This window comes from Anopheles coluzzii, chromosome 2 (assembly GCF_943734685.1).
Source record: "Anopheles coluzzii chromosome 2, AcolN3, whole genome shotgun sequence".
NCBI lineage: Eukaryota > Metazoa > Arthropoda > Insecta > Diptera > Culicidae > Anopheles > Anopheles coluzzii.
In genome coordinates, this window is record NC_064670.1 from 22115134 (window position 1) to 22132045 (window position 16912).

At 50.7% G+C, this 16912-nt stretch overlaps 1 protein-coding gene across 7 annotated transcripts in view; it reads left to right on the plus strand.

Annotated features, from left to right (window-relative positions):
• The window catches only part of LOC120953985 (1-phosphatidylinositol 4,5-bisphosphate phosphodiesterase epsilon-1-like), a 55699-nt gene extending 39235 nt beyond the window's left edge, over window positions 1–16464 (plus strand). For all 7 annotated transcript variants that reach the window (XM_040374463.2, XM_040374470.2, XM_040374466.2 and 4 more), the window contains exons 4-16: window positions 1765–1986; window positions 2129–2274; window positions 3971–4094; window positions 4206–4871; window positions 7420–7564; window positions 7653–8514; window positions 8595–8728; window positions 8799–9025; window positions 9100–9337; window positions 9406–9617; window positions 10221–10378; window positions 10465–10601; window positions 10674–16464. In XM_040374463.2, the coding sequence (XP_040230397.2) occupies window positions 1765–1986; window positions 2129–2274; window positions 3971–4094; window positions 4206–4871; window positions 7420–7564; window positions 7653–8514; window positions 8595–8728; window positions 8799–9025; window positions 9100–9337; window positions 9406–9617; window positions 10221–10378; window positions 10465–10601; window positions 10674–13315 (5913 nt within the window). In that variant the 3' untranslated portion in view covers window positions 13316–16464. The remainder of the gene's footprint in view (window positions 1–1764; window positions 1987–2128; window positions 2275–3970; window positions 4095–4205; window positions 4872–7419; window positions 7565–7652; window positions 8515–8594; window positions 8729–8798; window positions 9026–9099; window positions 9338–9405; window positions 9618–10220; window positions 10379–10464; window positions 10602–10673) is intronic.
• Window positions 16465–16912: the final 448 nt, after the last annotated feature.

Consider the following 16912-nt stretch of genomic DNA (forward strand, 5'->3'; position numbering starts at 1 on the left):
CAAGCGCAAAGTGTGCAGTGGGGGGTAGACTGGGAGAAAGGGAGGGGGGGGGGCGAACAGGCCTCCCAGCGATTGGGACCAATCACTTTGATGCCAATGAGCCAAGCAGGCAGTTTATTTTATACTGATGCCTGATAGCGAAGAATGGAGATGGCAGGCTCAATTTCATCGTTTCATTGTTTCGTTAAAGCTTACAGCCTCGTTCACTGCAAACTGCAAAAGCTCTACGGAGCGTTAGGGAAAAGCTCTCTGTAGGTCCCCTTTTGTATGTGTGTTTGTGTGTGTGTGTGTGTGAGAGAGATTCACTGCCCATAAAACCTCGTACGGCCATTTGCTTTCAAGCCGCCCGAGATTTGCGTTTAAAAGGCCCACCAGCTTTACCAGCTCACCGCAGCATGACGTTCCCTTGTGTGCACATTCCGCACCGTCACCCCACCCACACACCCGGTTCCAGCCACTCCGCACCAAAACATTTGATGTTTGTAAATGTGCCAATGCTTTCGGTGTGACTCATGCACACACATACACACACACACACACACACACACACACACACACACACACACAAACATACATCAGGCAACGCCAGTTCGAAAGGTTCTTTGTCTTTCATTGCGTGTCCCTTTTGGGGTTCCTCTTGCCTCAATTCAATCTTTGCAACCGTGGCTCCCCGCACAAATGGAAATCTCAAATCATGAAGAAGTTACATGACCTGATCTCCCAAATGCACCGCAAAACCCCACCCCAACACCACCCCGGGAAAATCTTTGCCCGTAATGTGTTAAAATTCGTCCATTTTGGGGCGTTTTGGGCCATGGCGTACAGAAGATTAGCAGCATCAGTAGAAGAAAGTGTGCAAGAGAGTGAGAGAGAGAGTAGACTAGGCAGGGCAGGGGCTGCGCTCGTTCCAAAAATGACAAAATGGCCATCCGTGCCCGTGAACGACACGGGGACGGCACGCGCACGGGCGGGAAAACCAATATAAGTCAAACTGGAAAACTGGCACGGTGTGTGTGTGTGTGTGCGGATCTCCTCCGACCGGTCGAATGGTTGTTTTCCAGCTCGGTCACGTACCGGAAGCGTGTCGTACGGCAGCAGTGTAGCTACGGCTACGGCTGCTAGCTGTCGTCATCGCACACAAATGATTCATAATGAAAACGACCCAACGCAGCCGCGCGCGCGTTGTTGGAGCTGGGGCGGACCACCGCCGTACGAAATTTACAACAAACGTTCACTGCCATTTTATTACATTCCCTCGCACCTTCCTTTCTCACTGGCTCACTCCCGGGCGATGGAAAACCCCCAAGACAAGAACAAGAACGGCTGCCCATTTCTTAAGCGAAACGGTCGGAACGAACTCCGCACGGCGCAGAGAACGGGCGAAATCCTTCCCGCCGTGATGGTCCCGCCGCGGAACGTGCCCGTATGCAGAGAGTCGCTGCTTCTGCTTGCTATCTTCGAACCTTTGCTTCGAACCGTGCCGTCCTGTACATCGCAAACATCTAAAGTTTCGTGCGTTCTTTTCGTTTCGTACCGCCGTGTTCTGGCGCGCGCGTTTTGGCGTACAACAGGGCGCGATATCGATTCGATTGTCGCAGCTTCCGAGCCATACCTTCTTCCTCTGTCACAAATGTTGTGTGTTTGATAGGCATTGTTGTATTTCCAAAACACACACACACAAACACACACAAAAAACTTATGTATGTTTGCTTTAAATCGCGTCTTTCTCTTTCTCTGTTTTCCATTTTCTGTGTCCCATTTCAGGTATCACCGATAGATTTCATAAACGAAGCCATCCTCGAGCTAAAACGGGAACGGTGTGGCAGCATCGGCAGTGGTCCAGAAGGAGGAGGTGGAGGTGGAACGGGAGGAGGTGGAACGGGTGGTGGAGGAACCGGAGGTGGCGGCCGAGAGGACGGAAGCTTCCAGTCGCCTTTTAGTAGCTTTATATCGTCACTGAATCCCATACGCAAACGATTCGATGAGGTAAGCGGAGGCTGTGGATTACCTCAACCTCAATTCAGCGTGTCGCTCGTATCGACTGGTTCCAGTTTGGGGCTAACGTGTGGCGTTGTTTCAAAACTTTTCCCTTATTTCTGTTTGCTGTGTTGTTGTTTTTTTGTTTCAGACCAGCGCGTGGACCAACTACATTGTGCTCTCACAAGGTACACAAGACGAACGAAAAGCGGCCTTTGCATGTCTGTTGCGTGTTGCTATTTCATGCTGGAATATCGGAAACTTCAATGGTGCTAAAGAGATAGTGGATGGGCTGAAGTGAGTTCGGTTTTTTTTCTCTCCCCATCTTCTCCCCATCATTCCATCATCATCATCATCCACAACAACCATTCTTTAACATTCTTTCCAGCAGTGTTGGGGGTGGAGGGAAGGAAAAGCCTTTAAAATGTTATTTATACCAGCGGCCGGAAGTTCTTCCCGTGTGCGGTTGTGTGGGAAAAGCCGCGGACATGATTTAATTAGGGGAGGCTCAAGAGACTCCTAACAAGCGATTGGGAGAGAGAGAGTGAGAGAGAGACTGTGTGTTCTATTTCAGGGTGTGTGTGTGAGTGCCCGTCGCTATATATTTTGCGCCTCTATGTCAATTTACCCTACCAAATTGGGCCTCTAAAAAGAAAGGTCCCTCTCTCTCTGTTCAGTGTTTTTTGTTCTGTTTCTGTGTTTTCATTTTTGTTCATCACAGCACATTGTGGAGTGGATTTGCATTTCAAATTTAGTTCGTTTTCTTTGCTGCCCCACGTTTGTCCTTTCGAGACGGAACGCAAGCAACGGGTGCAGCGAAGAATACCAATCGTTGTCGGTAACGATACGCTTCGGGGCGCTATCCAAGAAGTCAAGAGTCCTTTGCCTTTGAATCGGTCGGTTGCCGGAGTGTGATGACCTCACCGCTACCCGTTAACCTCTCGCTTTCCTCTCGCGCACTGTCCATCTATCTTGTCTGCACGGACACACGGACCACACGGGTCCCCTCAAACGGTCGACCATGCCATGGTGATGGGCGAGCAAACTCCGAACGCCCCACCGCCCCACACCATGTCGATGTTTATTATTGTGTCGTACCGAGAAAACTGCTCCGGGGCAAGGATCCGGCACATAAAAAACACGGCAAAGGCGAAGAAGATGACTACTGGCTAACACCGACGGCCGGTGTACGGACCAAGCGGGCGGTTCCGGGGGCAGGGGTTTCTTTCGGCCTCCAGCAGCATTTGACCGTTGTAGGCCGGCGGAAACTACTTGCTTCCGTCGTTCCCGTTCTACAAGGAAAGGAGAGCAAAAAAGGCACCACAGAAAAGGAAAACCTTCCAGAAAAGCATCGACACCCTGCGCTCTTCGCTCTTTTTTTTTTCTTTCCACGAACCGAGGTGAGGTGTTTCTTTTCAATCTGTGTGTTAAGCAGCATCCACCACCACCACCATCCCGTTAGCCGCATCCGGACGATCCGCAAGGCTACTCGCTGAGTGGACATTATTCAGTTACGCTTTCCACAGTGTCCGTGGTGGTTTATTTTTTGCTATCGATGGGGGGGGGGGCAGTGTTTCGTATCTTCTCTTGGATTTCTCGGACCAGCAGCTGGCACACTCCTTCCACACCAGCCCCGGAGCAAAGAAGCGGCAAACTCGAGTCTATAAATGTGAATTATAATTTCATTATCCAATCGGGTCACTATCGGGTGTGTTTGTGTGTGTGTGTGCCTTTCTGGTCCATTGGCGTGTGGAGATGAGAAAACACGGACAACCAAACAAGCCGCAGGCTCCATCCGACCCGCCCGACCTAATGGGGTGCGCTTTTACGGCTAGTTGACCGTACGGCTCCGACCTCCTCCTCCCTCCTTCCCCAGGGGTACACAATCTATCCACCATTCGTGGGGAAATGGTGGTGCCACATCACACTTTTTTGGCAGCAGCTACGGTTCTGTTTCTCGTCACATCCACCCTCTCTATCGCTTTATTTATAGATCAATCAAAAAGGAAGCCTTCTGGACGTCGGCCACGGATCGCACCGGTCGGAACACGGTGTACGAGTTTCTTACGACCGTGTTCGATAGCTTCGAGTATGATAATGCGGTTACGCGAGCACTGGTGAGTTTGTTGTTTCATTTTTTCCCATGCCCACTGCCCATGACGACTCCCACCCCCAAAACGCCAATCAATAACATAATTTGGGTTTTTTTTCCTCTTTTCTTTCTCCAGGCCATACCCACGTGTCGCATGATACCGTACTTCCGGAACCACGTCGACGAGATCAAAACCCTGCTGGTGACCGTCCCGCAGACCGGTGAACCCGGGCTCGACAACCCGGTCGAAAAGTACTTCCTCGGCGAGGTGAAACCGCTGCCGCTGCGCGAAGATGAGGAGTTTGTGGCCCGATTGCTACCGCTCGAGCTGCCACTGGTCGATTGCCGGGTGCGCACCCCAGTACCGGCGGACCCTGCGCCCTCCGAAGTTGGGTCGGACGAATCGACGGAGCAGCTGGTGGTACAGTCGGAGCCGGAGCACGATCAGCCCGACGCGCAGCCCGATGACGGGGGCGAGGAGGAGCAGATGCTGGAGCAGATACTGGTGCGGGCGGAACCGGCCGTCAGCCGGCTGCAAGCGTCCATCGAGCACCACGACCAGCTGTGCCGGGAGCTGCCGCACAGCCTACTGGAGTACCTACGGGCGGCGGCCAACAGTCCGCGCCAAACGAAAACCCCACTCTACATCTACCAGCCCTCGAACCTGCAGGAACAGGAGGAGGACTACGAGGTGGAGATCGGCAACTACAACCCGGTGCAGCCGCTGTTCTACGACCACGGCATCAGCATCATACCGCTGTCGTCGAAGAAAACCAACGCGATCGATCATCACATACTGCAGGTGGGTGGTGCCTCTCTATTTCTCTACGCAAAAAAGAGGGTTCTTGGTGATGGTTTATGGACGCGTGACACATCTGTTCTGCCAATGCAGCAACGCCCACGTTCGACGAGTTCATATTGTTCTCCGTTCTGCTTCTAATGGTGTGCTCGGTGTGTGTGTGTTATTTAATGGATACCTCCCACACGTTATGGCACTGAGTGAAAGCATCTTGAACGTTTTGTAGATCTTGGGAACTATAACGAGAAATAGGAACACGTTGAAGGTTGCTACTTCCACGTATCGAATTTTTTTGTAGACTCTCTGGGGATCTGACATCTAAAACAATTGCATAACTTTCATTCATGTTTGGTACAGTGATTCAGAGAATCGGTATGGATTCTTTCCGGAATACAATAGTATTTCAATAACATTCCAACAAACGTCAAACGGTCGGTCAAACGCAATCGCTTCCATTACTCCCATTAGTAATGAGTAATTGAAAGTGACCAAAACAGACAATGTAACCAAACATTTCTCGCCGCTCGCAGAAGCATCGAAATTATTTCCTAGCACAATTAAAACTACCATTTATAAAAACCCTCCAGCCCCATCGTCCGCTAACCAGCCACCCAAAGTACAAGCTATGGGACGCTATCCCGCTGGTTCCGGCTGGCGCCCAGCATCAGCTACTTAGTCAAATTGATTCCCCAACCCCGAGGATGGTCGCCGATCGATGTAAAAATGGTGCCCGCCAGTCGCATGAAAGTAGTGAAAAGCCTTCAAAAGCTGATCTTTCCATCCCTCTCCCTCGCTCTCTCAAACTCCTCTCTCACTAGCAATCGATCATTCTACCGCCACTGACACCTCCGATGCCACCACTGGCGTGGATGATGCGAAGTGAAATTGATATCGGTTCTGCAATGGTATTCGCCCTCTTCAATGCCCAGTGCACTCACGGCCAATTTGGTGTTGCACGAACGCGGGCCCGGAACTGGCGGAACGCTTCCATCATTTCCACTCCCATTTTCTCTCTCACAAACGCGCGCACACACACACACACACATGCACACAAATAGTCACCATTCTTCCCCTCGGCTGGTTCATTTTCCTCCCCCATATAAGCCGGAATGTTGGATGTTGAAATTTATTACGCCAATATTTCAACGATGATGGCACGCGGCAAAACGCAAATGGACAGCGACGAACGCCGAGGGCCAATGGGCCTGAGCGAGAGGGAGGCGGCTCCTTTTGCAGCATCCGGAATCAATTACCGAGGGAGGCGACGGATGTCAAGGAAGGACAAGGTGTGTTTGTGGTCTCGCTGGTGTGCGAGAGAGGAGGTCCACTTCCACGCATCATTTATCGTGACCAGTTATGAGATGTATCATTATACGTACGCACGCCCGCAAGCCAAGAGTCCAAGAGGGAGGAGGGAAGGGGAGAGGGGGAGGGGGGCTTACGCAGAAGCTTCTTCCAAAAGCTTCCGAGCTACGCCTGCCGTCTAGCTGATGGAATTACCGTGCGTATCGCTACGCTTTTCCCCGTACCAGCTCGCCACGGGGTCAATTGTGGAACGGCTCTCGAGTACCTCGAAGTATAGCCACTCGATGCCCACTCGATAGACCGAACCTCTACTCCCTGTTTCCCCCGCTCGGACTCGCTGTCCAGACACGCCGTCCGATCAACCTATTCGGTAAACAAAGAACGTCAAACCATTACTGAGCGAGGCCGCAGCGACACCTGCCAGGGAGGGTGGCTGTTGGTAGGGAAATCCGTTGCGATGGAGAGTCCGGCATACACTATTGTTTCGCGATGTGTGTGTGTGTGTGTCGACGAGGTTATATCCCATCCACAGCAACGAGATTGAATTGCCCGAGACTACATTTCTGTCTCTCTCTCTCATTCTCCCTGCTCTTCTAATGTCCCACATGGTCCTTGAGGCCGTCAGGCCACACCATACAGACGGCACACGTTATTTGTCACAGTTCTTCGAACTCTGCGGGGAATCTCCCGCATTCGTCGCACATTTCGCAAACGATCCACTCTCCATCAGACCTGCCTCCTGCACAGGACATCAATCCCATTTATCGCAGCGTGGCACTGTGTGTGTGTCGGCACGCGTGTACTGTCGTGCTGGCACTGCTCGTGTGTGCGTTTATAAACCGACATCAATTTCAATCATCGCAAATATCGAATTATTGTTGTGACCTACATTAATGTCCTGTCGTCCTCCGGTGCCTCTGCATCACCAAACCACATCGGCACGTTAGGGCTCACTTGCAGACACACACACAAAGACACGTGTGCCAGTGCTGGCGGCGATTTAATGAATTACAAATTATGGTACTTTCGCTTACATCGCATGTCGGATACGCCGGAGAAGGGTGGAAATGGTGCCATGTTGGGAACGGTGACGGGGACATTCAATCATTTTGGGGCTTTGGCTTTACTACCAAAGCACACCGTACCATAAATACATATCAATACATTATGATTACTCTTTTCTCTCTCTCTCTTTCTCTCTGTCTCTCTCTCTCTCTCTCTCTCTCTCTCTTGCTTGTATTGTCAGATCCTGCACCATGGAACCACGTGTGTACTGTGGGAACCGGAGATACCGTCGGATCGGTCGTCCTTTGTCTACCTGCGGCTGGAGCGTTCCTGTTCGTTTGTCTCCTGGCAACGAACGGCCTGGCGGCGCATCAAATCCCAACAAGGTACGGATATGGACTAGGAGATTTTTTCTTTTTCTTTTCCAACATCCTCAAATGCCCCTTTCTCGCACTCTCCCCCATCGCGGAGCAGACTTTAGCCTTAACGTGAACCCGGAGGAGATAGTGGCGTGGAAGTTTGCCAATCGCTATGCATCGAACGTCGGCGAGCTGGAGGGCCAGTGCCAGAACCTGGACGAGGGCATGCTCGACCTCGGCACGATCAAGGAGATCAACATGGGCTCGCGGAACCACGAGTACGACGCGGAGATACTGGCGGCCGGCAAGCGCTTCGGCCTGACGCACGTCGAGTGCTGCGTGACGCTGCTGTACGGTAACTCGGCGAGCGAAAACCGCATACTGTGCATCCTCTGCCCGCCGATGCTGTGCCGGGCGTGGTACGTCGGGCTGAACTGGATGCTGCGCGGCATCCGGCGCCAGCAGATCCTGATCGACCGGTCGATGCTGTGGCTGAAGGAGCTGTACATACAGCTGTACTTCGAGGAGGGCGCGTGCAGCGAACCGAGCGTGGCCGACGCGATCAAAGCGTTCGGCGGGCGGTGCTACGGGCTGTCCTCGATCAAGTCGTGGTCGGGTTCGCAGATCAATGAGCCGGGATGTAGCGAGCCGAGCACTGTGGCCGCGAAGAAGGACTCGTGCACGACCAAGATACGCAAGAAGCGGTCCGTGGTCAACCTGCTGAACCAGGGCAACGCGAATCAGGGAGGTGGTGGTGGTGGTGGCAGTGGCAGTGGGAGTGGGGGCGATACGACGCCCTCGGACACGATGCTGCTCGACACGCGCGACTACCGGACGCGGTCGATCGAGCGGCGCCGGGAGCGGAACGGCTCGAACGATCAGCTCTGGCAGAACGTGAAGCATCTTCGCATCGGCTCGGTTACCTACGATACTCAATTAGATTTTTTAAGCTTCGTATCACTGTATCGATCGTTTAGGTAGGTGCTGAGTTGGCTGTAGGGATTTGATCACACGTACGAATTCCTTCACACCAACCCTTCTTTCTTCCCTCGCACAGTTTAATTGCACGGCAGGACCTACGTGATATTTTCGACCAGCTCTCGGTGACGACCATCTCGCGGACGACGCTGAACGGGGAGAAGAGCCGCAGTGCGCCCGAGCTATCGGAGGCCATGGTTAAGCGAAAGATAGGTAAGCGAATTTCTGGGGTTTTGGAGTGTAACAAAGCCATTCATGCAACTCTCTCCCCATATCGCCTCAGGACTTTTGACACGCAACTGCTCACTGGACATGGATCTGACCGAGGCGAAGCACACGCAGAAGAAGTACTTCGACGCGATAGCGGCCTCGAGCATCGCACACATCGCCGCCAGCAACGATTTCCTTTCGTGCAGCAACAAGGTCATCACGATATCGACGCTGAAAAAGTTTCTCGAAACGCGCCAGATGGAGATCAAAACCGACGAGGATGTGAAAGCCATTATACAGGTAAGTTGGCAATAAGCGGATATGACTCCTTTCCATGTACTTAATGCGCACAATCCCCCTATGCCGTACCGTAGCGCCACGAACCGGAAGCGGCACATCGGATCGAGAACTGTCTCAGCTTCGAGGGATTCGCCCGGTACATGATCGACAAGGACAACTACGCGTTTCTGAGCGAAATCATGCCGGAAAGCACCTACATGAACCTGCCGATGTCCCACTACTACATTGCGTCCTCGCACAATACGTACCTAACCGGGCACCAGCTGAAGGGCGAAAGCTCGGTCGAGCTGTACAGTCAGGTGTTGCTAACAGGTAAGAGGGTCCCCACTGACAAGTGGCTGTCCAGCTGGTTGTCCACTAACCGACCGCTTCTTTGGCAGGTGCGCGCTGCGTTGAGCTCGATTGCTGGGACGGGGACGATGGTACGCCCGTCATCTACCATGGGCACACCTTCACCACGAAGATCCCGTTCCGGGCCGTCGTAGAAGCAATAAACAAATCTGCCTTCATTCAATCTTCCTACCCCGTGATACTTTCCATCGAGAACCACTGCTCGGTGCAGCAGCAGCAACGGATGGCGAACATCTTTCAGGTAGGTGTGCGTCGGTTCTTCGCTTCCGCTTCCCCAAAGACTCATATGCTATCAATTCCGGAGCCGATCCTGAAGCCGATTTCGAAGACGATCCCAGAGCTGATTCCGGAGCTGAATCTCGAGCCGACTCCTATTCTGAAATTGGTTCCGGAATCAAAATTGGTACCTGTATCGGAATCGAAATTGGCTCCGGAATTAGAATCGGAATCGATCTGGGAATAGTAATCAGTTCCGGAATCTGAATACGATCCGCAATTGGAATTGGCTACGGAATTAGAATCAGATCTGGAATTGAAATCAGTCCCTGAATCCATTGGAATGGGTCGTACAAATAAATTTGGATTCTTTGGGGTTATCAATACAATCGTAGCAGCATAGTACCCAAACACCTATTCTCATGGAGATCCCTAAAATGATTCTGATGTCGGAGCCGATTCTGATTCCAGAGTCGATTTCGATTACGATTTCGGAACCAATTTCAGGACCGATTCCGATTCAGGAATTGATTCCGGAAACTGGTTCCAGATCCACTATCCGGAATGAATCCGGAAGAATCCGGACATCATTTTTCCCATCACTATTATGCTCTCCCGTTCGTTGCAGGCAATCTTCGGCGAAAAGCTGGTCACCAACTTCATGTTCGATCAGGACTACAGCGACGAGCCGTACCTGCCGTCGCCGCTTTCGCTCAAGCACAAGATACTGATCAAGAACAAAAAGCTGATAGTGGAGATACCGGCCACTTTATCGACCGGTTTGACGTGAGTATTTGAGTTCGCGTAGCCTAATCTCATCGCGTCCCCAGAGCGAACGTTGAACGTTTTCGTATTTTGTTTCCGATTTGCAGGCGACAGAACACCTTCAAACAATCGAATTTATCCAGCAGAGCCAGTTCAATTATATCCAACACTAGCGGTAGTTCACTGAACGAAGAGTTTAGCGATGACGAGTACGAGGATGATGACGATTTTGACAATATTGATGGTAAGTTCCCGCCCACGCTCCCCTCGATAGTACGCAAGACGCGTAACGCTCTGCATCTTCTCTTCTACGCAGAAAAAACATATCATACAACTTGGGGATCAATAGAGGATAAGTATAGGCATAGTGTGTGCCATTCCAACATCACGCCGACAAAATCGAAAGCCCAAGACCAGGACGAACGATCCCGCAAGCGCAGCAACCAGATCGCCCGAGAGCTCTCCGACCTGGTGATCTACGTGCAAGCAATAAAATTTCGCGGCCTGAACCCCTACAGCCCGCACAACTCAATACGTGCCAATCCGAAGCAGCAGCAGCAGCAGCAGCAGCAACAGCAGCAGCAGCAGCAACAGCAGCAACAAAGTCAGCAAAACCTGACCAGCGCTCAGCTGAGTTCGCAGCAACAGCAGCAAAATGTGCTCAAGACGAGCGGTTCGGTCGTGACGGTGGGAAGCATACTGAAGAACAGCTCCGGCGACACGCTCAGTCTGCCCTCGTCCAGCCACCTGTCCGATAGTTTGTCGCTCAGCTACGACGCGTCCAGCATCAGTGGCAGCGAGTCGCATCTACCGCCGACCTCGAACTCGATTCGCAACCGCACCCTGCCGAACGCGAACCACCCCTGCTACCAGTGCTCCTCGATCAATGAGGCCAGCGCGAAGAAGCTCTGCCGGAAGGATCCGCTCGGGCTGATCGCGCACACCGAGTCGCAGCTGATGCGCACCTACCCGGCCGGCCTGCGCATCGACTCGTCCAACTTCAATCCGGTGTTTTTCTGGGCGTTCGGCATCCAGATGGTGGCGCTCAACTACCAAACCGAGGACATACCGATGCACATCAACAAGGCCATGTTCGAGGAGAACAACAGCTGCGGGTACGTGCGGAAGCCGGACGTGCTGTGGAACCGGTCGCACCTGATGTACCGCCGGTACAGCCCGCTGGAGAAGGAGTTCGACGGGCTGCACGTGACGCAGCTCGTGCTGAACATCGTGTCCGGGCAGTACCTCAACCAGGCCAGCCTGTACTCGAGCACGTTCGTCGAGATCGAGCTGCTCGGCATACCGGTCGACTGTGGCAAGCGCAAGACGAAGATCATCCGCAAGAACTCGTTCAACCCGCTGTGGAACGAAACGTTCTACTTCAAGATCATGTTTCACGATCTGGCGTTCCTGAAGTTCAGCGTGTACGACGCGGAGACGGGGCTGGTCATTGCGCAGCGCGTAATTTCGCTCAAGTGCATCCGGCCCGGGTACCGGCACGTGCGGCTCCGCTCGCCCACCAACCAGCCGCTCAACATGGCGTCGCTGTTCGTGTACACGCGCGTGGAGGAGGAAAGCCTCGACCGGTCGTACGACGAGATCGACGAGCAGTACCTGCAGCAGCGGGGCGAGAAAACGCGCGGCGGCCGGGGTGGCAACGCCGGCGGCGGGGGGGACGGTGGCGACGTGCCGGTCCTGTTCGAGGCGAGCCGGCTCGACATTGCCAACAGCCTGGAGAGCAAGGTGCCGCAGCTGAAGCGCAAAATGTTCTTTCTCACCGTGTACGACGTGGTGCCGGACAAACCGTACACGATCCTGAAGATCACGCAGGAAAGCACCACCAAGGACGTGCTGACGCAGGCGATGGGCAAGATGAACAAGTCGGCCCAGGACATGGCCAACTTCATACTAATCGAGGAGGTGTACCGGGGGTGGGAGAAGAAGGACCGGCTGCTGCCGCCGAGCCAGCGCGTGCTCGACATGGCGGAGAAGCCGCTGCAGGCCCAGGGCCACTGGAAGGGCGAGGGCCGGTTCATACTGAAAAAGATCGGCAACGATCCGAGCAGCCGGGCCTGGGTGACCTCGATCCGGCGGACGACCGACCGGCGGGCGTCGATCGCGGCCACAATGGCCGCCGGTGGTGGTGCGGCGGGGCTGTCAGGCGCTACCACCGGCGGCAAGGAACCGACCGCCGACGATCTGCTCGCCCTCGAGAACGTGGACAACTTTCTCGTGTGCGTTTACAACGTGTCGCAGGACATACCGTACGCGATACTGCGCGTGCCGATGAAGTCGACCGCGCAGGACGTGCTCGCGCAGGCCCTGCTGAAGGCCCGCCGGCTCGACAACCCGAACAACTTCGTGCTGGTGGAGGAGCTCAACTACAGCACCAAGGGCAACGACACGATGCAGCGCATCCTGCTCGATGACGAGAACGTGTACGTGACGCAGGCGAACTGGAAAACGATCGGCCGGTTCGTCATCCACGAGCGCAGCCAGCTGACGCCGTCGACGATCCGCAAAACGATCCTGCCGATCGAGAAGATTAGCCGCGGGTTCAGCATCAGCCGCGGGTCGTCCTCGTCCTCCACCTCGGTGCACTCGCTCGCGTCCAAGTCGCCGATACAGGTGGCGCTCAGCGATCCGACCGCTTCCTCCTCGACGTCCCGGTTCAAGTCCCGATCGGCCGGTGCGCACGAGCCGGGCGCGTCGGGCTCGGGTGTGGGCGCCAAGTCGCGCCACCACGGGCACGGTCGGACAAAGTTTTGCTCGGAAAAGGACACGTCCTTCTCGAGCACCAGCGGTGGCAGTGCGGGCTCGAAGTCGGCCAACCGGCGCGAGGTCCACTCGGAGGGCGAAACGCTCAGCGACGAGGAGACGAAGGAATCGGACATCATGTCGACGATGTCACGCTTCAAGCGCATGTCGATCAAGAAGCTAAAGTCTTGGAAATCCTAACTCGGCCCGCTGTGGGAGACGTCCGTGGACGTGGAGTTAGCAGCGAGCTAGCAGCAGCTCCGAGACCGAGACACGACTAATCGACACACAAAACAAAACCTATTGGCCCAAACCAGCAAGCACAAGGGTGCAGCCGCAAAGTAGCATCATGTTGCTGCTGCTACCATCATCCTCAGCATCATCATCATCATCATAGTGTTCTCACAATGGCAGCCGAGTCAGCACAAAAACCCCACTAAACACATGGTGTGCGCGAGTCAGCAATTTGACGGCCATTTTGACTACCAGCCTACACGTTTGTTTTTTTGTATTGCTATCACACAGCTGTACGTCTATTGCTACTATTATCGCGGCTTGCGTTTGTTAAAGGCTTCCTAAGGCTTGAAAGCGTTACGCAGATTGAGGGGAAAAACGAGAGAAACGGAAAGGAAAGAGTGTTGTAAAAGAAGGTGGGCGCGCTTGGTTTTATGCTTCAAACAACTAGGACACTTGATAGCATAAAAAACCCTGCTCTCCCCCCAAGAAGCCCAACGCGCCTCAAACTAGTTAATGTAGACCGTAATGTCCGTAAGGGTTGGACCATCCGCAATACCAGTTTCCTGTGATTTTGTGCCCATTCTCTCCTCACACGTTCACGTTCAGGCCCTCCGGCAGCCATCCCCGCCCAAACCCGAAGCGAAGCGGAGGAGCAGAGCAATACGGAGGGCACTACCCACACAAACGCGCCCATTATTGTAGGAGATTAATCTCGATAGATGGGAGTGGGAGAGTGCACGATAGGGCGACAGATACGAGATGAGGTGGAGTTAAGATGAAAGGGTTAATAAATGAAAAACCAAAAAAAAAAAAACAGATGCATCTTTACAGCAAGTTGCAACAATAAAACAGTCGTAGCATATGCTAATCATATTCTCACACTAAATCTCACACTTCTGGTTCGTAGTAGCAGCGCCGTGTTACAGACGCTACAGACGTGCTCGACACTAATGATAGATTCAATGTTCGTGCTATGGGCACCCCGTATCGTGAAAGTGACAGTGCGGAACAGGAGCGCATCGCCATAATGGGATGCGCGGTTGAAACGTTAACGATGACGAAGATATGATAGTATTAGCAGTAATTGATTAACCTACCATCCTCTGATGACCACCCCATGCCTCTCCTGCGCCTACCCACCTTCTCCCCAACAGTTCCCGAAAAAGGGAAGAATGAAAATAAAGCAAATAAGTAAGCAAACAACCAAACAAACAAGAGCAAAGCAAACATACATGTTGATAACACGTTAATAAATATTTAATAAGCTAGCGAGTTCAAGAAAAAAAGAGCGAGAGAGAGAGAGAGAGAGAGAGAGAGAGAGAGAAAGTGTGTTAGCAGTCCAGTGTGGAGTAAAAAATGGAAGTGAAAAACAAAAACGATATTAGAATAGAACAAAAAAAAGCAAGGAATGGAGTTATAATATCAAGCATATTGGGGCGCAAATAAACGAGAAAGTGGAAAAAATGGAAAAGCGCGACAGAACGAACGATGCACAGGCGGCGGAAACAAACCATGTGATAATAAAAAAAAAGAAAGAAAGAAAGAAAGTTTAAATTGGATATACATTTTTGAAGTATCAGATTGTGACCTATTCTTTCAAAAACCAAACAAAACTAAAGAAACCATTGAACGAACTAGTGGGAGGAAAGTGTTATATTTTATATAAACCTTCTTACACATACACAAAATCACATTTCCTTCTACACGGACATGTGGCATCGACACAAACATACACATACACAAAAACACTCAATCAGTTAAATCGGGAAAATAGCTGTACAACAACCAAAACCCAACCAAAGCTCAACACGAACAAAGCCCGTTCGATGGTGTGAGTGTGTGTACGTAGAAGCGTAGAACGTTCTTTGTTAGGGACGATAGTATACTACAGTACCCCGTAACAGAACCTCACGTGTACAACATTTCAAAACAAAACAAAAAATGGAAAATAAAACAATAGTTCTAGCAACAGAAACAAATAATAGGGGAAAAAGTAGAAAAAACAACTCCACCCTCCGGAAAACAGATAAAACTAAGCAAACACTATAAAAAACATACAATATATCTCGACACACAAAATGGAACGTAACCATATCCACCACACGAAAGCAACGGGGTGACGACAAAACTACAAGTAAACAGATGCAAAAAAAAAGAAAACATGTACACGCAAATAGCGCAAACAATTACCAATAGCATAAACTAAAACGTGAACAAAACTGCTTCGTTTTTAATAACAGTCTACAGCATACATTAAAAATAACTGTTACCCCAAACAGCAAAATGGCAAAGTGTGTTGATAGTGACTATCCCTGATTCCCTTTCTCTCTATCTCCTTCCCGCCTACCTTATCACTGGCCACACCGACAAACGCTAATGCCGTGCGCCAATGTTAATAGAGAGTTCTCTTTTTTAACTTGTTGTTCAATGAGAAAAAGGAAATAAGTAACAAAACAAAACAAAAAAAAGTCTAAACAAAACGAAACCGACAAAAAAATGGCAAAACCTACACACAACAACAAACAAAAAAACAAAACAAACGAGCAAGCAAATATAGAAGTTAAACGTATTTGAACAAATAATTAACTAACGCGCTTTACTTTCATTTAATGAAACAAACAAAAAAAAACAAGAGAAAAACATAGCATAGATGATAATCGTTTTCATCGCGGGGCCGAATGAATGACTATAGCATAAAGTACTGTTTATAAATAGAGAGCTAGAGTTATACCCTTTTTATCAATCATATCACCCTCCGCACCCGTTGTCCAAAGTTTTCATCTTACATTATACCCCTTTTCCAGTGAAAATACACAAAACACTCTCTCTCACACACACACGAACATAGAAGCACCTGAACCAGTAGGAGGAAAAAATAAAGCAAACAAATACAAAAACCATATCCTACCACACTACCACAGGACCCAAGGATTCCTTCTATTCCTAAAAGGACGTAGACAACATTACAAACAAGAAGAAACAGAGATAAAGAGATGAAAAAAGAAAAGAAAACAAAACAAAACGCAACAAGCTACCCACTAAAACAAACTTAACAATTTAGCGTTACACGGAATTGAAAAGCAAAGTAATAAAAAGTAACAGTTTATTCTTGATGTTTATATGTGTCAATATCTGAGATTTGTACGAATATTTATATAAACATTAGTGATGAAATTAGTAGAAGAAGGATGAGGATCACACCGGCGCCACATAAACCACGCACACACCCACGCACACATCCACACGAGACAAATGCAATGGCGCATGTAAAAGAAGCTCGTACATTAGAGGGGGGTAGTAAAATCATTAACAAACAGCTACAACAAAATCCCAAAACATCTCGTCGGAGCAATGCATGCGACGTTGCCTGTTGCAAAGTAATGGTAATATAAATAATAAAATAATAATAATAATAATAATAATAATAATATTAATAATAATAATAATAATAACATTAACAAATAAACAAAAAAATGGAAGTAATGCATATAACTAAATAAAGAAGTAATAAATATCAGACAGTATGGTAAATTAATGCTAACGGTAACGGACAAACATTAG